Genomic DNA, 25708 nt, shown 5'->3' on the forward strand with positions numbered 1-25708 from the left:
TGAATGACGCAGTAAGTCAGGATTCCGCACAACTGAAAAAAAAAAATACGTATCTTTTCTGTGGCAGGTTGTGAGCACAAACAAATAGATGGGAATTCTATGACTCGTATCTATATTTGTCTACAATTCATTGGTTTGAACGTACACATAAAAGGACGTAAATCAAAATGAGAGGGCTTTATGATTTCCAATAAATGTCAACCACAGATCCCCCATAGTCTGTTTATTTATAGTCATTGCATCAACAACGTATATAAAAAAGTTGATTGACGTCCTTCAATACATCCACTACTTGCACTTGTAATGGACTGGACATAAATTACAGGGGCAGTGGGCCGGTGTTTTTTGAAACACCGCTGCATCAAAAATAGTGACCCTTCAAAAGTACAAGCACAAAAATTAGGGACCCTCCCCCTTATCCGTGCATGAAATATGTGACCCTCCCCTGTTACTCAATACCCCCCAAACAAACCCACAATGTGTTCAAGACCTCCTTCTGACTTGCTATACTTTTGAAGTCCCCTCCAAAAGGAAGGCAAAATGTAGCCAATATAACGCTTTGTCCAAAATATCTCAAATCATATGTGTGTGATAATTCATGTAAATATACTTTGCTTGAAGTGGCAGGTAAAAAGTGCATCAAGTACAAAAATGTATTTTTAGATTTCATCGATAATGTCGATTCACTATGCATGGCAGCCTATGATGAAACTATGAATATTTGTTTTCCGATACAAAACTAGGTAAATCTGTGCATTTATGTACACCTAATTATTAGTATTAATGTTCATGACTAGACTACAGTGGTTTCAAGTCAATGGTTGTGCAAGAAATATGATTTTGGAATTTCACTGAAATGTCCATTCACTATGCATGGCAGCCTATGATGAAACTATGAATATTTGTTTTCCAATACAAAACTAGGTAAATCTGTGCATTTATGTACACCTAATTATTAGTATTAATGTTCATGATTATACTACAGTGGTTTCAAGTCTATGGTTGTGCAAGAAATTTGATTTTGGAATTTCACTGAAATGTCCATTCACTATGCATGGCAGCCTATGATGAAACTACAAATAACTCGTAGGTTATCTGATCCTAAATTGTTATTCAAAAGTTGTTGGACCTGAAGCTTCCAGTTGTTATTGATGACATTTTGCACTATTCTGAATAGTTTGTATTCTGTCAATGTCCTCAAAAAATGTGCATACAGTTTCATGAATATTTGACACCGACCTATACCCAATGTATTGTCAATGGGAGAATGATATCAAATAAGTGATCTCCCAAATTGTTATTGAAAGCGTCATCATAGGGGACAGTTTATATCTACAATAGAGGAGTTGGATAAGTAGAAATCATGACAACTTAAATCAATGTGGCTGCTTGGATCATCAATACATTATTTATTTATTATACCCTTAAACTTGCGCCCGAAGGGCGCGCCGAAAATGGAAATGACAGAAACTGAAAGTGCCAGGAGGTATTTTTTTCTTTTTCATTATTACATATTCTTTATACGTGCACATGCAATTTCAGCTTTGATGTATAAAAGAGGTGACCCTCCCCATAGGCTTGCACAAAATTTTATGACCCTTCAAAAACGCTTGCGCAAAAAATGGTGACCCACCCCTAAAAAACACCGGCCCACCCCCACCCACCCTCTGTAATTTGTGTCCAGTCCCTAACTCACCGTAGATTGCAGCATGGCGGTGGTTCGTGATGGAGACCGACAACAGTTTGGACATTCAGAGTCTGACAGACTCTGCAACAGCACACAAAATGGCAATGCAAGTAATCTACGACAATGGATAAAAGCGAATGAAGACCAGATGACCACTGATTGTTTGAAGTCCCTTGTTGGTGCCGTTTTGGCGACGCTCAGCGGAGTTTTCATGGGCGTGTGTAATATCTTTATACTACTAGGATTTCACGGCGGCTTGTCGCCTTCCCAACAAGTGACCATCAGGTCTGTCGTCCTGGCTTTAGTGACATCACTGGCAATAATAGGTCACTCCATTGACAAAGACACGCTTAGTCGAAGAGATATTATGTTGAATATCGTCAAGGGGGTGATATCAAACGCTTGTGACATCGCATTTTACTATTCGATGAATTTAATCGGAATGGGAGATGCGTCAGCCCTTTTGGTGAGCACTCAACCCATCTTTGCAACATTAATTGCTTGCATATATCTGCGAGAAAGGTGTAATAGAACTGACGTTATGACCGTCATCATCAACACCGTAGGAACTCTTCTTATAACCCGACCAAACTTTATCTTTGGATCAGCGAGTTGGAAGCAAACCGACCATCAGAGCTTGGGCTACATTCTCGCCATTGGTGTAGGTGCAGCGTTTGCTTGGGGAACAATTCTTGTCAAGTTGATGTCAGAAAGGTTTCCTGTTTCTGTGATCACATGGTTCGACGGAGTAATGGGTCTTATCATGGGCATACCTGCATCTTACTTCACGAGCAAAGGTACACTCTACGAAGCATTGAAACAGAACCATGAAAACATTGGTTATGTAGCAGGTATGGCAACTTTATACACACTGTACTTCTGGGCGTACAATCGAGCAACACAGCTTGAAGACGTTGCAAAAGTGGTTTTACTGTTCAATGTGACCATCATAGTAGGATATTTGGGTGATTTTCTGTTATTTGATAAAGCAATAGGTTGGACGTCAATTGTGGGAACGATACTCATAATATTAAATTCGCTGTTTGTTTACATCAATGTATGCTATCGTCAGACTGATCACAAAGAAGTGCAGTCTGAAACTTATGAATGAAATCTTTTATCAACTAAGCCCTGTTTATAGTTTAAGTTAATTTTCTTCATTAATTTAACTGACCAAAAGAGCCGATGCTTGCAGTAGTAGTTATGGTGGTGTTGTGAGAAATTTATTCTGCCAAACTATACTGTTGTAGCGATTCAAGGCATTGAGTGCAAATTCACCATGCTAGAATTGTTATTGAATCATAATGCTTTTATTTATGCTTTATTTTCACTGGAATAAACCAAGCGGTATTTCTGTGTTTAATCGAAACTCACTCAAACTTTCAGGATCGATGATGGAAAAGGTTACCAAGTCATTTTATTGCTTGAAGTGCTCAAACAAAATTATATAATGTACAATGACATGTTCGTCAATCATAGTTTAATTTTTGCTTTATTTTCATTGTATCCCACTAGCCTTTTCGAAACTGACATTACAATAACGCCTCTTGTATATCGGCTCATTCTAGTCTTTAGAGCCATACAGTAGTCTATGAAAGACTTAATGATATAACAACCATTCCAGGCCCATTGTATTCATTTCAGAGGCAAGGTCGTCCATCGACATTGATCACAAAATAATAACCCAACTACATCTTTAAACATTACTGTAACACTTTACAATATTAAGTCAAGGTTGACAAATACAAACGTTTTCATTCCTTTTGTATTTCGATAAATTTTGTGTTTGATTCACAGATCTTTCAGTCTAAGACCAAGTATGTATTATGCATTACTTTTTGTATATAAATAACTCAATAAAATCAAAAATTTCGTCTTATTAAACTGAGCAATGTATCATGATGTTTCAAATATGTTAGGATTTTAGAGGTTTATTTTTTTAATTTTGATTCATTTCCAAAATGAAAAGTCAACAAACAAGAATAAGGTCTTCCTTTGTAACTTTCATTCCATGTGACAATGCGACGGTTGCTTGATTTTGATCAACCGATGTCGTCCTCAAAAATAAACAAATAGATTTTCAGAGCAGTTTTTCAGTCGATAGACTAAAGAATCGTGCTTTGACCTTTGCATTATGCCAATGACTCCTGTAATGGTCCTGCTCATGTTTTGTCTGACTCTGCATGTCGAAATATCAGAGCTGTCTCTTCATCATTAGCTCAATTTACTTTTGTATACACATGGTGTTTCCAGTGTACCTCGACGAGAGAGGCTACATTAAGTACTTGTTTGATCGCGGTTTGTTTGCGTGACCGATGATCGATGTTCCACTTGTGATTGATTTTCGATACATAGGGATGTCTTTTAAATTCGCATCTGTATTGTAATAATTTTTCAAATCAGATTCACGTGACACGTGTGAGTGTTAACCTCTCGTTTATTTTGAGATATCGGTCAATAACCGCCCTCTCGACGAAGAGTAAACCGAACGTTGCTATTTCTATTAACGGAGGTTCGAATTCGACTGCAATGTCGACATGAGCACTTGTGACTCTTTGACAAAGACAATAAACCACCATCAAAAATGAAACTCGATCACAACAGAAGTGCAGAGTGGTATACTCGAAACGTTTCCAACGTAACGCCAAAATTTAATACTCCAATTCGGACGTTTTGCCACGCAAATTTGGTTAAAAAATAAACAATTCCATTAGTCTTTACTTTTCAAATTTTGCTTTTGTATTATTTTATGATTAGAATGTGACGATTTGGAAAATCAAGTATGGTGACTATCTTTTTTCTTAATATATGATTATTCTCATATGCCAGAATTCAAAAATCCCCAATATTTTTTAAGTCGCCTGGTCTTCTATGTGTTGCTCTCTGGCCTGATCTTGTGTACAAGTATGTTTCACTCTCATGAGCGTTATATGACCCAAACTCTTCTTCAACTACCATATACATCAGAGTCAGAACTATCTCTATCACTGCTCAGGTATGCAGTGACATTGACATTGCAGTATGAGGGTGGTACCTGATATTGACACTCCCCGCAGGGAGTAGCTGCATTTACTTTGATAAAATTGACAATATTTTGTTCAGATTATACAACTGTGTTCTTGTTCTCCTCCATACAGCATGTTGAACTGTTCAGTATTCAGCTTACTAACACAGCTTGTGTATGTGTACCATGCATTTGTATCATTGACAACTCACTGTGAGTCTGGACTCTAATTGAATTATTACCTAATACATTTTTATTTATAAAGGCTTTGTCGACAAACTGAATATTGTGTGTTGGGGTGCTGTAGGGAAATAGCAAGAAACTTTAGTTGATATACTGCACAGAAATATTGCAAAAATCATGAACATTTGCAGCTTCTGCCCTGTTACTAGGCTCAAGTTTGTTTTTTTTTTACGACAAATCATATATGTTTAGATTTTTTCAAGATAGAAGTCATGAAATGTGACAAAACGATTCTAGATTTTGTTAAACCATAACAAACATTACAACCATTGAATTACCTACAAAAAACTTGCAATTGGAAAATGTAAAACGTAAAAGCGAACCAAAAAATGTTCAAGTCCCCCTACAGGCAAAGCAAAATTTTCAAGTTCCCTCTCTTTTGACCCAAAACTTTCCAACCCCTCGCCTCTGAATTCCTCCAGCCACTTAACCATATTTTGTGAACGCAGCCTGAATATAAGCTTCAAAATAATCATGCCAAGCTAAGGTCATTGTCAGTATCAGATATTACTTTCAGACTACACCCCACATAGTAGATTCATGAGTGTGCCTGAGGTGACCGGCAGTACACGAGAATGCGTGACAACAGATTCCGTTTAGAGTACATTATCGCAAAGGCACGTCCTGGCTGCAACACTGCATTTAAGTATGAGAAGGAACAAGAAGGACAAATAAACCTAAAATAGCAACGGCGAAACTCTTATAGATTACTGTGATAACTGCTTTATTAACCGAGATATCATCTGAAAACATTCTACCAACAAAGTTACCTGAACTGTTCCTGAGCAATAATGATAAAACCCTTCTCGGTGTATTTTAAATCGAAGGTGTCGAGAAACAATTTGCTGGCGGGTTTATTTTTATACACACGCAAGGCTGCGAAACCGCTTGGAAAAATTAATACAGGCAATTTGCAGTAACCTTTGTGTACAGACGTTTTAGTAGTTCGCAATCCCTTCTTTACCGTGAATACTAATATTTAAGGTTCCAAGACAAGAAATGTGACCTTTTTAATCTAACAATTCTCTAACGGTTAATAAACTCAGAACCCCCGTAAAGTATACATTTTCTAAAAGCCTACATATATGGGAACATTTTGGTAAACACAGTGTCACCATTGTTTACATAACTATCACGTGACAAGAAAATTTGCATAACCTTTCAAAAGTCGGTTTTCCCTATGTTTTGTCTCAATACTTCAAAATATCTGACTCAAACTTGCTGGACTTCAAGCTCTCACAATGTTCTTTCAAAGTGTATCTCAGATTCTTTATATCTTGCTTAGTTTTTTTGCAGCACAATTTAAAGAAATCAACTATGGTAAAATTCACTGCTCTTAAGTTTTTCTAGCATAAAAACTGTTTAAGAACGTTTAAAAAAATTCTGAGACACCCTTTTGAAGATCTGTAGGATAGCTTACACTCACATAAATTTCAGCCACATATCTCAAAGCATTGAAACAAAACACAGGGAAAACCGATTTTTGAAAGGTTATGCAAATTACCTGTCACGTTGTAGTTATGTAAACAATGTTGACACTATGGTAACCAAAATGTTTCCCTATATCGAGGCTTTCCGAAAATATACAATTTACTGGGGTTCTGAGCTTATTAAACACTAGAGAATTGTTAGTTTAAAATGGTCAATTTCTTGTCTTGGAACCTTAATACTGCATATTATTAATATCATGAGCAGTTTACCCACCGTTCTAACGTAACGGTAACCTTTTCATTTACGATACAATTCTAAAGGAGATATTTAGCACGTGCACTTTTAATATTTGTAAGCTGAATTTTTTACTCATAAGCTACTGGGAGACACCCTAAAAATTCGTGTTTTTATCACAAAGTCTCACACTGAATGCTTCAGTAAGTCAGGGTTCAGCAAAGTTTACAAATTTACGTATCTGTTTTGATCATAATAAGGGACGACCGATCTACAGGATGTGAGCACAAGCAAATAGAAGGAAATTTTATCAGCCGTGTCTATATCTGTCTACACCTTATTGGTTTGAAAGTATACAGAAAGGACGAAAATGAAAATGAGAGGACTTTATGTTTTCCAATAAATGTCAACCACAGATCCCTCATGGTGTGTTTATTTATGGTTATTACATCAACATCGTATAAAACAAAACTTGCATTTGTAACTCACCGTAAATTGCAGCATGGCCGCGGTTCGTGATGGAGACCGACAACAGTTTGGACATTCAGATTCTGACAGCCTCTGCAACAGTACACAAAATGGTAATACATGTCATCTACAACAATGGATAAAGGCGAATGAAGACCAGATGACCACTTGTTTGAAGTCCCTTGTTGGTGTCGTTTGGCGACGCTCAGCGGAGTTTTCTTTGGCGTGTGTAATATCTTTATACTACTAGGGTTTCATCATGGCTTGTCGCCCTCCAAACAAGTGATGGTAAAGTCTGTCGTCTTGGTGTTTCTGACATCACTGGCAATAATAGATAACTCCTCCGACATAGTCCAGCTCAGTCGAAGAGATCTTCTTTTTGAACATCGTCAAAGAGGTGATATCAATCGTTTGTGACATCGCATTTTACTTTTCGATGAATTTAATCGGAATGGGAAATGCATCAGCTATTTTGACAAGCACTCAACCCATCTTTGCAACATTGATGGCTTGCATATATTGGAAAAAGGTGTAATAGAACCGACGTTATGACTGTCATCATCAACACCGTAGGAATTCTTCTTATAACCCGAGCAAACTTTATCTTTGGATCAGCGAGTTGGAAGCCAAACGACCATGTCCATGGGAGCTTCGGCTACATTCTCGCCATTGGTGTATGTGCAGCGTTTGCTTAGGGAACAATTGTTGTCAAGTTGATGTCAGAAAGGTTTCCTATTTCCGTGATCACATGTTTCGACAGAGTGATAGGTCTAATCATAGGCGTGCCTGCTTCTTCCTTCACGAGCGAAGGTACACTTTATGAAGCGTTAAAACAGAACCATAAAAACATTGGTTAGGTAGCAGTTATGACAACTTTTTACATACTGTACTTCTGGGCGTACAATCGAGCTACACAGCTTGAAGACGTTGCGAAAATTGTTTTATTGTCCAATGTGAACATTATAGTGGGATATTTAGGTGATTTCCTGTAATTCGATAAAGCAACATTCTGGATGTCAATTGTTGGAACGTACTCATTATGTTAAATTCACTGTTGGTTTACATCAGTGTATGCAAACGCCAGGCTGATCACAAAGAAAGGCAGTGTGAAACTTATGAGTGAAAGCTTTTATCAAGTAAACCCTGATTATGATGTAAGTTAACATTCTACATTAATCTAACTGACCATTTTGGAAGAGACGATGTTTGTAGTAGTAGTGGTGATGTTGTTAGAAATTGTACTATGCCAAATCATACTATTGTGGCGATTCAAGGTATTGAGTGCAAATTCACCATGCTAGAATTTTTATTGATTCATTGTGCTTTTATTTATGATTTAATTTCTCTGGAATGAACCAAGCGGACATTTCAGTGTGTTGAAAATAAACTCACTCACAGGTTCGGGGTCAATGATGCAAAAGGTGACCAAGTCATTTTATATCTTTAAATACTCAAACAAAGTGGTTTAATGTGAAATGACATGTTCTTCGTTCATTTTTGAAAATTTGTTATATTTTCATAGTATCACACGAGCCTTTCGAAACGGACACTGCAATGACGCTTCTTCTAGTATTAGTCCATGCTCGTCTTTAACGCAATTCAGTTAATGGAAGACTCATTGATATAACAACATAACAACCTATCCAGGCCTATTGGTAATCACTTCAGATTCAAGGTCGCCCCTTGGCTTGATAAAAAAATAATAACCAATCTGAATCTTGAAACATCACTGTAACACATTACAATATTAAACCGTGGGTGTCAAATACAAACGTTTTTAAATTATTTCCTTTTGTATTTCAATAAATATATTGTATGATTCACAGAGCTACCCTTTCAGCCCAAGGCCAAGCGTGTATTATGGACTTTTTTCTGTAAATCAATAACTTAATAAAATCAATAATATCGTCTTATTAAACAGAGCAACGTATCATGATATTCCGAATGTATATATGTATTACAGGTTTCATTTTTTGTAATCCGTACGGTTTGTCATATGGAAGTATTGTACTTTACATACCTAATTTCAAAAAAACACAAAATACTTTTATTTCGTTTATTCAAAAATAAAAAGTCAGCAAACAAGAATAACATCTTCCTTAGAACGCTCATTCCAAGTGGCAATGTAACGGTTGCTGGACTTTTATCAATAGATGTCGTCCTAAAATATAAACAAATAGATTTTCCTATCACTTTTTCAGGCTTTAGGCAGTTGAATCGTGCTTTTATCTTAAACATATGACTAGGACTTGTGCAATGGTTCTGTTCATAATTCATCGGACTCTGCTTTTCGAAATCTCAAGGCTGTTTCATCATCGATGGCTCAGTGTATTTTGTATTCACATGGTGTTTCCATTGTACCTCAAAGAAAACTACCAGAATTTAATCGTTTACATTGGTTTGTTTGCGTTGACGGATAGTCGATTTTTCACTTGTGGTCAATTTTAGAGAGATTTGTCTCTACTAGTATTGCCTGCCTCGTACTGTTCACAGCAAGTACGTCACCTTTATTGCCAAGTCACTTCGTTTGAACTCAATAAACGTCGATCTGTCTACATAGCTGAATATGAACAGAAATTGCAAAATGATGTGTCTTTTCTCTGTTTTCTCAGTTCTGCCTCCTGCACAATCCTTTCGTGTTTACCCCTGTGTCGACGTCGAGGTTTTATAAGGTCAATTGTCACATAGCGTCACATAACATATTAGTGTACTCTGCGTCAACGTTATTACACACCGCGTCATCTTAAACCGAAACTTACTGTAACAGATGCAGTTGTATCATAATATTATCTACATTACAAAAAGGAACAGTCGTCAAGATCGGGGAACCCATGAACTTAAAAGTAAGAAAACGAAGAAGAGAATCTAGAAGATATGGTCATGGTGATATCAGACGATATCATAGACCAAAACAAACACTCGTACATAAGAACTCAGCAAGTCAAAAACAAAGGGACAGTAAAATATCTCTCTCCAAAGGTAAGGTATGTTTTATGGAAAGTGATTTTGGTTTTTGAATAATTTATCTTTAATTCATTGTGATTCATCTATGGTTGTAGAATCATATGGCGCTGCAGTATCCGAAAAGGATGTAAAGAAGATTGCCTTGAAAATCCAATCTCGGGAAGCAATCGACAAATAAGTCGGCGTAGAAGAGAAAAAAATATACATTCAAAAGTAGCCGCCAAGTTGACAGAAATACCAGCCTTTGGGGCTTTTATCTTTCTATATATACAAACGAGTGCCCGTCAGACTGCATTATCCTCAGCCGTTAGTGATGACGAGCGTAGCAGCAATCTCGTCATCTTTTAAACTGGGAGTAGATTCTTTCTCCTCTTCTTACCTCGCATTCCTGTTAAAGAATCGCTAAAGACACTACGAGTGCCGGTGTTTTTACTTGAGTTCCATAACTTAAGTTATATCTAAGTTTGCAAAGTAGGCCGAGAAAAGATAATCCATTAAAGTATAACATCTCAAACTCAAACTCAATTTCTACCTGACCAGTATTGATCAGAACAAGATATTAATTAAAGGGTAATAATAGTTCTCTTTCTTTAAAGTAAATGAATAACACAGTCATAATTGATTTTTTTAGAATATCTCTGAAAGATAACTAAACTTTTCTTAATAATGTTAATTTTCAGGGTTAGTGGCAACATCAGCGATTTACGACATTGTGAACTTAGTTTTCTGAACAAAAATCGTCTCTGTATTTTTTAAGTAATCTTCTTATGCTTTATTTTTCATAGCTGTTTGAGAGTGTATATTCCGTATTATATCATACAAGTATATTGATGGCGCAAATACAGCGATCTGATTGGTCGAGATACGAAAAGAACCGTGGTATATTGGCGATATACCATGGCTGGCATTAGCCCGAGCTCTCAGCTTGAGCAAAAATCTGTTTTTGTCGTTCCTCGCCAGAATTTGAATATACTGTTATGATATAATAGCAATAAATCACACCCAGCAACGGTATACCACTCGATTCTGACCAGTTTACTCCTTATATATTTCGTGAAGTAGTCAAAATCTCGTGGTATACCGTCGCTGGGTGTGCTTTGTTAAATAACCAATGTTATAGTGAAAATGGCAAGATAATCTAGGAACCACACCCTTGCCCCGCAAGTCCTGATCTGGTCGTACGTTGATTTCAAGTGTTAAAGAGCTATTCAATGACGTAAAAGGAAAATAGCACTGTAAAACTGTACTTTACTTCAACAAAATACTGAATGAAATGATTTGAACGCATTTACCTTTGTATTCACTGAGTACATTTCTTGTCTTGATTGTACACATTTATGTAAGCAGAGAGTGCAGATCTATCGTATGACCTTGTAGATGGTTTCTTATTGTTGTTGTAAGTTTTTACATCTATTTCGATCCATATTATCAGGCAGACTCATAAATAAACCAATCCTAGCATTTTCTATCACTTAGCAAAGATTTAATGAAGTCAACGCAATGCTGCATTTACATACAAGCCATATAATGCTGTACTAAATGATCTTATGCCCACAAAGAGAAATTTAAATATCCGTAACACTTTTTCATCTAATTGCTATTTTTTCAATCCTGACAGTAGTTTAGGTGCAGTGAGTTGTATGTAAGTACAGTCAGTTGTTTGTATTCTGATATGAAGAAGTTATTGAAATTTGATACCAGTCTATATTACGATCTTATCATCCCTATTTTTGGATTTTCTTTATGGAGAAATTTGAAAGTTATTTCTATAATTTATCTTCAACCGTCAGATTTCAATGCTTTTCCCATGTATGAAGAGTACGCTTGGATTTCTCACCTTGGATAAGATTTATTAAAACGCTGCAGCTTTTTAATCTGCTACATTATGTTAAACGGACAGAGTTAGCCATTTTTCATGAATTTTGTTTGATGCAAGATACTACTTATATCGTTTGACATGTTGAAAGATACCGGAGTTGAAAAGATGATGAGTACACGTTAGGATAAGTGTGCTTCCATGCATAGACAGTTCCATGTAACACCAAACAACAATAAACTGATATTATCGTCTCTCCTTCCAAAACAGAGAAAACTTCGTGCGAATAAATAATGAACAATACCATACCATACCATACCATACCATACCATACCATACATACGACCATACGTACCATACCATACCATATCACCACACCATACCATATAGTCACACCACACCGCACTACAACAAACCGTACCACACACCATACCATCACACCATACCTTACCATTACATACCGTACTATACCATACCACACCACACCACACCACACCATATCACGCCACACCATACCATACAATCACACCACACCACACCACACAATACCATACCATACATTACAATCACAGTACACCACACCACACCATACCATACCACACCACACCACACCATCACACCACACCACACCACACCATACCATACCACACCATACCATACCATACCATACCATACCATACATCGCAAAAATCATGAATAGCATTCGTTGAAAAGGGTTATTTATTGGCAAAGTAATGTTGAGCACTAATGAATCAGATCAAGTTTCAATGTCAATCTTTATACTTCCACAATTAATCATCCCCTTCAAGAAAGGCACTAATAACCCATTCCCTGACATAAATATCCTTACCTCTATAAACTATTTTTAGCAATTAATCTAATTGTCATCAAAAAGTATTTTCAGAGGACCGAACAGATAGACAGTATTCGTAAATATGCTCGGCTTGGTTCCTTCGTCAGCCAGTTCATATGTATTTGACCTACATGATAAACTTATTCATAGTTTCTAGTAAATGCGTCTTTGAATTGTCGAAAAATTGACACAAAGTCATGTACAACAAATGAAAGTGTCCAAGATTTCCCATATTTATGAGCCAAATGAGGACTTTTACAAGAGACTATACATTATTGTTAAAATTTACATATTCATTCTGAAACCTTTGTTAAAGTAGTTCACGCCTCGGAATAGAAAGACTAAGAATTTTTTGGAAAAAGAAAATTTTATACCATTCACTGTCAAAATGCAAAATAAAAGATAGTTCACTGTGCAAATTCAAAATTATACAAACGAATAACGTAGTCGACATTTTAAAATTCAAAATGGCCGCCTTCCAAGATTTAACTCAAGGGGTAAAAGTCATTTTAAATTTTTGATTTTCACAAAACTGAATGTTAAAACTCTCTTTGCTTCCAGAGTTTCAAACTCAGGCCCACGAGCGGTATACCAAAATAACATTTTAAAAGTTTTGAAGTCCGAATATTTCAAAAAGTTTGAAGTCCAAATATATGTCCCCGTGGCGCACTCTACCTTAAAATACGGACAAAGAATGGACGTATTACGAATGAAGTCGCCTCCTCTCCACTTATCGTGTCATGTAGCTGAATGCTTCTGCAATGAATGCTGGTGTTTTAGAAAGAAAACATTAATCTTAAATATGCTCTGCTGGCTTGGCTTCTTCATCTTCCTCATGAAAATTCAACGGATATTCACTAAGGGCACCTGCAGAAAACAATGTTAAATTGCTCATGGTAATATATTCATGAATATATCACCATTCTTGTTTTTAAAGACCTGGAGTATTTGATTGGAAGTAACTGAATGTGAATATATCGTATGTTTTAGCTGTCTTAGAATTCAACTAAAATTATGTGACGTGACTTGTTCATTAGTAGGTGCAAAACAAATAGCAGCAATGTTATTTGAGGAAGGATGGCAATGTTCATTAAGTTTGGTTTGAATCTTTACGAATAGAGAATAGCAAGGGATATATGCGCCTAGAAAATGAAAGACTGAAACTTTAGCTCAAAATTTTCTCAATGAATCTTTCAACCATTCTCTTTCAAAATAGAAAATCGGAGATCACCTTGCCAATTTTGGTACTGGAGAAACAAAATACCCAATATTTACCGAATCGGATATTTGAAATTCAAAATGGCCGCCATCCTGTGTTAACTCTATAGAGAAAAAAAAACTTTTGAAATTTGAAAAACTAAGACGATGAAAATTTTTCTAACACCAAGAGCTTTCAAATAAACCCCCACAAGCAGTAAATTAGAGCATTTTTGTATACGTTTGAGAGTCGAAATATCTGTCCTTCGAGGGCGTTCTACCTAAGCGCTGTAGTAATGTCACTGAGATAGTTGCTAGATGGCAACATTGTAAAGAAGTAAATTACCTTAGCCAACTATTTCCAAAGGCATCAACGTTTTGCTTTGAGACGGTCATTGTCGTCATATCCGGTCTGAGGAAGTCATTGGCGATGTTGACTGGATTATTTGGTGTGCCGTGCATTCCACACACTACGTCGTCACCTAGCCACACTGTATCTGTCAGCATGATTGTGGTTCTATACTTGCCAGAGAAGCCAATAACGCCAACACCGTCTACGACAGTGTGAAGACAGGGAAGCAATTCATTTTCAAGGTCGTTCGTCGCCAAACTTGTATCCAGAATAGTAATATTTTCGTGCGCTTGGTGTGGGAAGTCTTTAACAAGCAAACCATTTACCTATAGTGGAAATAGCGATACACATAAGTTTGTGTTTGCTTTCAAAGTTTTCTAAGATAACCACTTCATTAACATTATGACGAAAAGTCACTAATCTTTCATAAACACTCGTCTATGTATCGGGTGATATCCAAAAATAAATCTTTCAAAAGTTGAAATCTTTTTAAAATAGTGTGTTCGTTTCTACTTTTACTAAAACCACGTAATCGTTTAAAAATTTGGCGAATTGTAATATTATGCCATATGAGTGATTTTCTATTTCAGATATATAAGCTTTTACTGGATGATTTTCCCGGCTTAATATATTTCTTTAATCTTATGCAATGAAGTTTATTTGATCTGTTTAAATGCATTTGGATGATTTGACTCATAGTGATTTTTACTTAACGCATAAGTTTAAAAGTAATGAATATTCTCTATTGATACTTAAAGGTTATTACCTATATCGTATCAACATGAGTGTCATTTGTGCTGCGTCAGACACGAGATCAAGTCGAGTGTCTGACGAAGCACAAAATGCTGATACGACGCAAGGAACAGGCGATATTATAGAAATAACGGGCGACGCGCTCACCATCAACGTTTATTTGTGGGCAAGGGCGAGAGGAAAGCCAAACATTAACGGGCGAGGCTTGCCGAGCCCGTTAATTTGGCTTTCCTCGAGCCCGCGCCCACAAATAAACGTTCATGGTCAGAGCGGAGTCTGTTATTTCCATTATATTATCAGCGAACCAGAGAAAACCGTCATAATTTGCGAAAATTTCCGGAGCGAACGACAACTGGGCCCCAGAAACTGAGCAATACGCGACGCACTGTCACGCGCGCTGTAAATATTGGCAAATCCGGAGATGTTTTCAGAAAAAAGTATCTCATCTTGACCTACAAATGCTCCATTTTATTTTGTGAATGATTATGATTTACGTTTGTGCTGTAAAGTTACGATACTTTGAGTTATTAATCTTATTATTCATATTCACGGGCATGTAAACAAACCATTACTGTGTATTTGTGGTCAGTCACATGGTTCAGCTCGACCAATCAAAATGCGACGGGCAGGGCATGGTAATATAATGCGTTATAGCTGTTTTATACCATATACCCATGCCAAGAATGTACATATGATTTGAAGAACCTAAGATTTTTGAGGGTTTAATTTTATTCCGCTCTGCGAGTAAATGCAGAAATATTGCTGTAAACAGGCTTTAGTCGCCTGGAAAAACTTGTTATAGTGCAATCGCTAACGACCAAAAGTTTTCCCAGCTGTAAATCTCTGCCGATGTCGATCGCGCAAGATCGACGCACGGACCGGAGAGAGGCGGCCACTTTGTTTGTTGACTCTGAGATTTGCCAGGTCAACAGGCATCGTCGTGCAACATCATTGTCACGCCACGCTCTCACTACCTGATCAGAGATTGGCCGTGCCGTATGAACGGTCGAATGTATGTAGAACTTGTCTAAAACATCAAAGAACCTTGATGTAATAACTTCAGGATAATATTAAATATTCAACATCTTATTCCCGTATTTAGCTACCCGAAATATACTTGTTCATCAAAGCAGTTTAATTTTCTGTCGGTAACATTGCATCGTGGACGGAGAGCGGCTGCGATTTTGTGTGTTTGTATCTATCAAAGTGCAAATGTACTTCGAGAATACTCCAAGACTAATGACGTTTATCGTGTATATTTCGACGTTTACCGTAAAATATCACGGCTGATTTTTCGGTAAACGTCACCATAATGGAGCTTTATGAGCATTGCCATTGGTATATAACAATTACTGATTATCTGCAAATCAGCATACTAAAACAGTGCTTATGCTTACACTTTGCAGAAGCGAATATCATTATTCAGGAAATTTATGGCTGTTCACTTTTAAGAGGAAATCCGTAAATCGATAGTATCTAAGCTGAAATACAATTTGATTTTTATCTCACACATTATTGGAAGGGCTACTTTTCCCTTTTGCATTTCTCTATAATAATGTCGCGTGGTTTATCGCATAAGGTGAAAAATAAATCTTGACACGGAAAGTATGTAGCGGGCGACCTAGTTCAAGAAACAGATCCAGTCAGTAGGCTCCGACGAAAAAATATGCACACCATTCTTGGCAAGAATTACTCGTGGTCCTCCATCTATAACTGTTTTTCCAACAGCATTCTTTGCATAAGAGTAAGTTTTGTTTTTTGTTGAGACGCACCAAAATAACAGATTAAAGTCAACAGACAGGAGAAAAACGACACCCGGGAGCAACAGGAAAAGAAACCGAAAATGAAATTGTACTTACTCAACCTTTGCCAGAGCAAATGGACATTGTGTCCAGTCAAAGACAACGATTTTTTTCGTTTTCTATGGTCAAGTATGTGGGATGTTTTTAAAGTCTAAGTAATACTTTTCAGTTAATCTTGATTAAACAGAATAATATCCCTACAAAAAGCAAATTCTAAATTTTTCCTTCCTCTTACTGTTCTTCCACTGACTGATTAAGTTTAATTTACGAAAAAAAGTATACTTTTACGACATTTGCGTCGCCAGACCTCGAAGCTCGTTTTGATGTGTTGGTGCTTATAATGTATTTTATGGTAGGTGATGAGATTCTATGACTGTTTTGCATATCGAATGATGCCCCAGGCAACTTTTCAACTGCGTTGTAACTGTGCACGACAGTTCAATAACTGCGTTGCTGCAGCTTTTCTGATTGCATTGTCGTAAATTTTTTTGGTTGTTTTTAATGCTAATCCTTTGGTTATGCCTTCATATAAAAAAATCGCATTATCACTGATATCACACCACGTATAAGCTGTACTGGCACTATCAATCGAGGTAATGCAATTGCCATGGAAACTGTGAAACTATGAAGGTACGAAAGATCATTGCCTCATAATCCATACACGTTTGTAAAATGACTTATCATCGAATATCTTTTAGTTATTAGCCACAGTCTTTCCAATATAAATGTTTTTGTTTGTATAATGTTATAAAAATGGTTATAATACATTACTCACGTAGACGTCTCTGTTATGTTCCATAGTCACGTTAGTTGAATGAGCATACACCGAAACTATACCAACTCTTGTATACAAGATGTCTGGAGTACTTAGTGGAGATTTTTCCAATAGCCCTTCTATGACAAAATGTGGATTATTGGCCACACAATGCCTTGACAGTGTGATCCAACAGCCTACGACGCCTTGATAGCTGTACCTGTGCCCGTCGTAAGTTAGGAAGTGCGGTTCGCCGAATACCATTGACGTAGGGTAGTATTGATCTTCTGCATTTGTGGATACAAGAGACAACGTGATTAATGGTTTATCAACACAGATGCAAAATACATTATTCTCATTGATATCGTATGACTATCATGCGTTCACCAACACATCTGGTGCGAGGGGAGATTTGAGGATAGGACTTGAAAAATCTGAGGGTACAATTGAGGGAAAATAATGCAGCTGCTTGGAAGTATCATGTTTGATCAATTTTTAACAAAAGGTTCCCGAAATAACATTTAGGGAGCCGTTATTCTTTACGGCCCGGGGTCGGACGAATGTCAGGGAGTGGTCACTCAAAAAGTTGAAAGCTAAAAGGTGGGGTTGCTCTACATGTGTCGAGAAAGGAGTTACTAAATTTTTAGTGCAAAATAAATTGACTCCTCTTAGATTGCACCATTCACACATCAATTTCTCAAAATTTTCGATGCGACAGGGGACATCCCTTCTCGCGCTCTCCCCTTTAGGGTGTTCTAACAGTTTTACTAAATCAAAAAATACAAGACTTTAGTTGAAAACACCTCTCATTTATTTCAAGGCAAGATGTTCGAAGATTTTTGTTGTGTTATGTCTGTGAAATGGACGGTGGATGAACTGTTTGCTCGAACTTGTAGGCGCCTCAAAATTGATCGACTTCAACTTTTGCTCAAGCATCCTTCAACCAAGTTTTCAACCATTCTCTCGACAAATTGAACATGAAAGTCACGGTTTACAGTGCAAATCTTGGTAAAAGATATTTGAATTCAAAATGGCGACCATTCCTGTGTTAACTGTACTGGGAAAATACGTATTTTTCATTTTCAGGAAATTAAGACAGTGACGATTTTATTTACTCCAAGAGCTTAAAATTTAGCCCCCGCAAGCAGAAGACCAGAGACAAACTGTATCATTTGAGAGGCGAGCAACGTCGTACCATTAAAGATGTCGTTGAAATAAGCGGCCAAGTTGCGTCTGTCATTATGGTCAATATATGTGTCACCAATGCCAATGAGGAGTGTGCGCGCCCAGGTTCAATTTTAAGAACCAAGGTGGTTCAGTATACTTCAAAGTGATCAAATTTGCCCATGTCTCTCTGCCGTTTTGTTTGTTCGAAATTCCGTTGATATATTTTGCCTTCAAAGTTTTTGACGTTGCCTTTGTTGACCGGTTATGCATGTTTTTTCCTTTATCAGTAAATATACAGAAGAACAAAAACATAATGACGTTTAGGATCGTTTTTGAGTGAACAAACCATTTGGAAAGAAACGTAATTCGACCACGAGATTGCAATTTATGCTATTAACGTTGACTTGATTGTACATCAGGTATCACATACTAGCAGTATGTTTCCCTACTACCATGACAGATTGTAGTAAGTTCCTATGGGTTGATAACATTTACAAGAAGTTTGAAACACTATTCATTTGCTTTTTATTTCAGAGTTTGTTAACGACCTGAAGATTGTTAGCAAATGGATGCTGTGACTTACTTGTTTGAATAAGCTTCTCTTCTTCTTCCATAATAACTCCATCAATATCATAGCATAATATCTTCACTGTGTAGTTTCGACCTCGAACGAAGGTACGTATCGCAATGTCTTTGCAAAACGACCCAGTCGGATCAAAATAGAATATCCACATTCCAACGAAGTTGTCGGTCGCATCATATACATTAACGACAGCGTACCTTATATGCATAACGCACAATCTCATAACGATTGTTGTGTCGTATGAATAAAGGAGTTCGCAATGTTCCATATCGTCCATCGTCTCTGTAAACATTAGATTGTGAAGATTGTTTACATACATATGTGCATATGTATAGATACATAGACACAGCGTATATATATATATATATATATATATATATATATATATATATATATATATATATATATATATAGTAACACAAAATTACTTCAAGTATAAAGTTTTTGTTATTAATTTTGTGTTATTATAACGCTCTGTTTTAGTATCAAGCACTGTAATTTCCCACGAGGACATATGTATATTTCGATATATATATATATATATATATATATATATATATATATATATCCCTTCCCCTTTTTCTGAACACCTGTTTTCGATAGATCGTCAAGCATAAGAGTATTGTAGTAGTTTTGTACAGTTAAGATTTTTGTCAATGATAACAGAGTTGTTACGACCAACTCAGGGGACAAGGCTGTGTTCACAAAAAATTGGTGAGGTGGGGGCCGGGAGAAATCTCATTTGAAACCATTTTTTCAGCTCCCCTCAATACCCTCATCAGATTTTCAAGTCCACCGTCTATATGATCAAATTTTTTCAATTACTTCCCCCCACATTATCATATAGCCGCATACTTATTAGGAATGCACGCAGGGTAAATATAAACATGTAGTGCGTAGTTCTGCTCACAGATGTTCGACACTACCTCTTATCAGCAGTTTGTAGAGCCATATTCTTAAGGCAATTTCTTAAATTGATTCATTTTTAAATGCATCAGTGGAGATTTAGGATTTAAGGCATTAGTCTAAGCCGCCTGGAGTTATTCCAACTTTGAACAGGTCAATGGCACAGCTGAAAAGCACACAAAATGAAGATTATGAGAGAGTATGCAAATAATGCTCGGCTACATTTTGCGAAATTGTGAAAAACTGAGCGTAGTGACCTCCCGAAAAAAATATTTTGTTTTTCAAAGGCACATGACATATATGACTTAGATGCTGCTCAAAATTGACAATACTGGAAGGTTAAAATATGCCATCGAATAAACTTTTTAATCTCTGAAATTTTTTGTGTACTAATGGCAAATTTGGTAAAATGAATAATTTCCATTTAGTCACACATTTATTTTACTAAAATTAAAGTCTCTCCTGTTCAAAATCTTACTTTTGAGTTATTGTACGATGAGATGTGAAGATTTCATTCAATGCATGAACGTGCAATGCATTGTCTTTACATATGGATGTTCTCTCTGTGGCCTCTCAGCTAGGCGACTGATGCCGTATGTTGTGGGTTCGAACCCGATTGAAAACTAGCCGTATTTTCTACCCTGGGTTGGTAGCTCTGCTGGTGGACAGAATTGTCCCCGAGGTTATCGTTCGCCCAGTTAAAGCGATGTATTCGTTGCTTCGCTTCGATAAAGTTTGTATGTGCGATGTGTGATAGTGAGCATGCGTGCGTGAGTGCTTCACGAACTCTACAACGTGTGGAGCGGTCTCAGTCAGAAAAATGTAACAACTTAGCCGGCTATTGAACCACTCTTTTTTGAGAGTGGAGATTTAGCCGAGCGGTTCTCTCTGTGGCCTCTCCGCTAGGCGACTGATGCCGTATATTGTGGGTTCGAACCCGATTGAAATCTAGCCGTATTAAATTATATTTGATTATTCTCATATGCCAGAATTCAAAAAAACTTTGTGACTGTTATGTCTCCTGGTCTTCCATGTGTTGCTCTCTAGCCTGATCTTGTGTACAAGTATGTTTCACTGTCATGAGCGTCCTATGCCCAAAACTCTTCTTCAACATCATCAGAGTCAGAGCTATCATTGTCACTGCCGCTATGGAGTGACAGTGAAACTGCCCGTAGGCAACTCGTACATTTTTACAGTTTTGTTTTTTGTTTTTTAATTATCCTTTCCTTAAATTTTTTAGGTCATTAATGACTGATACATATGATTGGCAAATTGAACTCACTGCGTTTGACCTCGAGCCATAGACCCCAACTAGGGTCTCTCCGCTACCCTAATCGAAAGACTAGTGTATAAATCCGACGACAAAACACGGTACGTTACTTGAATAGGTTCTGAATGTTTGATCAGCTAAAAGATGTTTAACAGCGACAGAGAAAACCTAAGGTGATGATATAAGGCGAGAAAAAAAATTATCTGTTTAACGGGCCCAACCGACCCATATTTGGACCACTCCACATTTTTCTTTTTTTTCCCCGAAATCTTTACACATGCTAGTTTGCTGATAGTGTCCAGGTAGGCGACAATGGCAATGCGCCCTCAACGGTCAAATTAAGGCTAGCATTCATTATTGCAAAATGGCTTACGCAGTGTCTGAGCTGTACTTGTCGGTGACTGTTATCGAAAATCGACAAAGCGTGCTGATTCCTCGTAAAATCGTAGGACCGTATATAAATTCTATGACATTTGGCGATGTTTTTGATAAAGGTATGTGGAATTTTTGGATACAGCGTTAAACTAATGAGTTGGAAAAATTTGATGGTCGCGATGAAAACTTGTTGAAATCAATAACATGTGCTTGTATATAGCACTGATGTGTACCGATCGTGAATTCATGGTCGCTCGATTACAGAACACAATGAAGATTTCTTTGCAAGCAAGTCAGATGAATAACTGCGCACGATTGTAGTGAAACTGTGGCATGTTAATACTCATGTGCGCTGATACCGATGTTCATCAGCTCAGTTTTAAACAGTCCTTAAAATATTAATCCGGAAGTCAAGTAACGTGCATGGCAAGACACTCAAAAGTGATAGGGGGCCCGGGCAAGCAATGACCCCTGTTTGGGCCGTATAATAAACTATCAATCATGAATGTTAAATTTTGGTTGGAGAATGAGCCCACCTTTCGTTTTTATAATATAAATTTCCATTTTCATGAAATAGGCAATGGTTTCTTTTTACACCAGATAGAATATGACCCCACTGTTTATTGATACATTCAATATTGTTTCATCCTGTCAGACTATGGGAAATGTAGAGCACATTTTTATTTCAAAGGTTCAAGAATACTTGAAATGTTTTCAGCAATAAAATAATCACTTCAAATAATAATTGTAACAGAAGCTGATTTGTGGTTTATATATTTTATTCTCTAAAACAGTTATTGCTGTGATAGGACATACCACACAGGGGTCGAAATTAGCGGTAGTCCCTCGTCCACAGTCTACCAACTTTTCCCCGGGGCTATCAAATTCTATGAAATGGTAGCCCACATGGACTACCAAAGCCTGGAACATGAAGTTCAGTCGGTAATTGGATTGCCATGTCAGGTCCCTCACTTTTGGACGAGCAAAAGGCAGTCAAACTGAGCTGGGCATAGAAAGGCCAGACTATGACTTTGTTATGCAAATTACAAAGACGACACGCGGTGGAACTTCGCAACCGTGAATGTTTTCGACGTCTGAACCGATGATCTTGGACGACAGGCACAGGAAATGATCGCCAATGAAAACACATTTTCACTGGATTTTGATCATAATGTATATATCACAATTACACGGATATTATGCCTCCCCCCCCCGGTCCATTGTCTATTTTTAGCCATGCTACAGTATATCTCATGCTCGTGCTGAGAAGGTCACGGTCGTTGTCACGACAACTATTAAAGTTTGCATACAACTCTGAGAATGGCACCAAGAGTTCATCAAACTTTTGAGAATGACTGTTGCCCATTACACCTGTTTCCTTTGGGTATTAAAGGTGCGCAAGTATTCACATCAAATGACTAAAAAATTCACTTCATGGACAGCATCTCTAAAAAAAGCTTTTTCTTGTCTTGTTAGTGAAACAAAATATTGCCAAAATAAAATTTGCATGGGCTAACAGCTATTGTCATTGGGCTACCAACTTCGGAAAATGGTAGTCTAAGTAGACAACCAGGGAAAAAAGTTAATTTCGAGCCCTGCCACAGATTGGCAGGTAAACAGGGTATTCATCAGTGGTAGTGATGATACCAGAACAAATGATGTTGATCTAGGCTTTACCATATCTGTTTGCCAAGACTTTGGTTTAGTGTTTATATTATATGTTCTGTTTATGAACAACCAAAAAAACATAAAAAAAAAATCCGACCTACCTGCCCAACTTTGAAGTCATCCCGCCCGTTGAACAGGTTTTTTTTGGCCTAAGCGAAATACATGCGTAACCGTTGTGTATTATTCATGCGAATTAGAAATGGTGGCTAAACATCCTCCCTTGCTTGATATGCGCATTTTTAAACCATACACAGGGGCAAAGGAGACGAAGTCCGAATTTATCTCGAAATCTAACAATTTACGACTTTGGTCATCTCACTGAAAACTACTGAGAAAGAGCGGTATATTCTAAATAGAGCGTGTTGAATTGTAGGGTAACGTAATGATCTATGGTATTCAAACAAAATGCTTGCAATGGGAGATAGATAAAACGACTTTAAACTTACGCCTTGAGTGAATATCCAGTTTTCCAGAGTTCAAATTCAAGCCGTTGGCCAAATTAAGAGCGTTAGGCTGTTGAATAAACACATGCATAAATATAAACATTTGTCATTTACTTTGAAAATTATAGCTTTGTGATGTGTTGTTTTCAAAGGGTTGGGCGCTCACAAGTTCAGGTTGATGGTCGATGACAACTGTGTTTGATAATGACATTGTAACTGCTTAACGACATACTATAAACTAGCATGCTTGAAAGAAAGGGGATACATTGAGTCGAATACGATAGAATGGGCCTCGAGGACACGTATTCGGACTTTTACAATATTCTTTTGGCCTACCACTCACTTGTGGGTCCTATTTTGAAGCTCTGGAGTAATGAGAGAAAGCGTCATTTGATACACGGCAAGAAAAGTTACAGTACAAGAAGAATTTGATTATCTCACCTCTTCCAAACTAGCGCCACTGTAAGCAATGAGGGAAGCAAACAATAGGACCGCGGGTTTTATGATTTCCATGTTAGCAACGTCTGCACGATCGATGGTAGAGACGGTCTTTTAGGTTTGTCTTCTCACGGGTGTATATTCAGTTGCATTGTGGGTACCGCTAAGATTAGCGCTGAAATCACAGTTGGTGTAGGGACCGTCTCAAATTATCGCATAAGCTTAGCAAAATGGTTATCATTGAGCTGGACACTCCCTCTGTATGAAAGTTCAAAAGTTAAAAGATTCACTAACATAACGTAATTGATGTTCTTTGGCTATGGCAATTAACAATTCCCATGTGTGCCGGTATCAGTGCGCTTTGACACGATGAATAAACTGATGAAATTCAGTCATAACTAGAATCATAATGACACTGTCAATGAGTCATTTATTGTTTTCTATCACATATTTCTTCTGCTCTTCTTTATGCATCTATACATGAACGCAAAGATTGATTGTGTCTGGCTGGATACATAAATCCTACTTGTAGAACTAGTAAATGGTATACCATTATGTTAGTATTTCGAACATACTGATACCTTGATTAGGATTTTCTTCAATCAGCTATATTTATCCCCAACACAAATACCCGGTATTATAATGTATTTTATATACAGCATAGACAAACAAAAATCTAGTGGCAGTTTCTTTCTAACGATGACTTCAAAACTTGCAAAAAAGGTTTTCTTAGGTGGAAACGTTTTAGCAAAACGGACTACATCTAATGGTTGAATTTAGCTTACACATTCCCATTCCCCGCAAAAGAAAAACAATCTGAATTTTAAAAAAAACCAACAATCTGAGACGGCCCCTTATCTATTTCGATGGTTTATGAAGTATTAATAAAAACGGTTTGTCAGAAAAAACAAAACTCTTAAAATTTAAATTTAGCGACTGTTTGAGAAACGATCATTAATAATAGCATATGTGCAAGGAATTAGCTTTATTGGCTCGTAATACTTCGGTTGGTTTTCATCCTCTCATCCGGTGTCATCTGTATCAAATCAAAGACACGTGTTGATGAAGGAAGACTCTTTCAACCATCGCTTCTGTTGAATGTCACAAGCATTGATTTCGTACAGACTTACTGTTCGGCTCTTCTTGTGAAAGAACTTGGACTGAACAAAGTATACCGTCGCCTTTTCAGTTGTAATAACTAATCGATTTATCATAACTAGGCCATCTTAATTTTTATGTTGTCTGGTATCAATCATAAAAATATCTCATAAAATAATATTTATATTACCAAATGTGAAAG

The 25708-nt window shown here is 37.1% G+C and overlaps 2 protein-coding genes across 2 annotated transcripts; one reads left to right on the top strand and one right to left on the bottom strand.

Moving 5' to 3' along the window:
• The first annotated feature begins 1709 nt into the window (after positions 1 to 1709).
• LOC139124313 (pseudopaline exporter CntI-like) lies at positions 1710 to 2798 on the top strand. Its single transcript, XM_070690456.1, has one exon. It carries the CDS (start codon positions 1710 to 1712, stop codon positions 2796 to 2798), a length of 1089 nt encoding a protein of 362 aa, XP_070546557.1.
• Positions 2799 to 12549: 9751 nt separating this feature from the next.
• Positions 12550 to 24561, bottom strand: LOC139147132 (alpha-tectorin-like). Its single transcript, XM_070718041.1, has 6 exons — positions 24412 to 24561; positions 23974 to 24040; positions 19309 to 19590; positions 17580 to 17845; positions 14244 to 14575; positions 12550 to 13567 (listed from the first exon to the last, which is right to left on the bottom strand). Exons 1-6 carry the CDS (start codon positions 24481 to 24483, stop codon positions 13558 to 13560), a joined length of 1029 nt encoding a protein of 342 aa, XP_070574142.1. The 5' UTR covers positions 24484 to 24561; the 3' UTR covers positions 12550 to 13557.
• Between the last annotated feature and the right edge of the window lie 1147 nt (positions 24562 to 25708).

Source organism: Ptychodera flava, chromosome 2 (genome assembly GCF_041260155.1).
Source record: "Ptychodera flava strain L36383 chromosome 2, AS_Pfla_20210202, whole genome shotgun sequence".
Classification (NCBI taxonomy): Eukaryota; Metazoa; Hemichordata; class Enteropneusta; family Ptychoderidae; genus Ptychodera; species Ptychodera flava.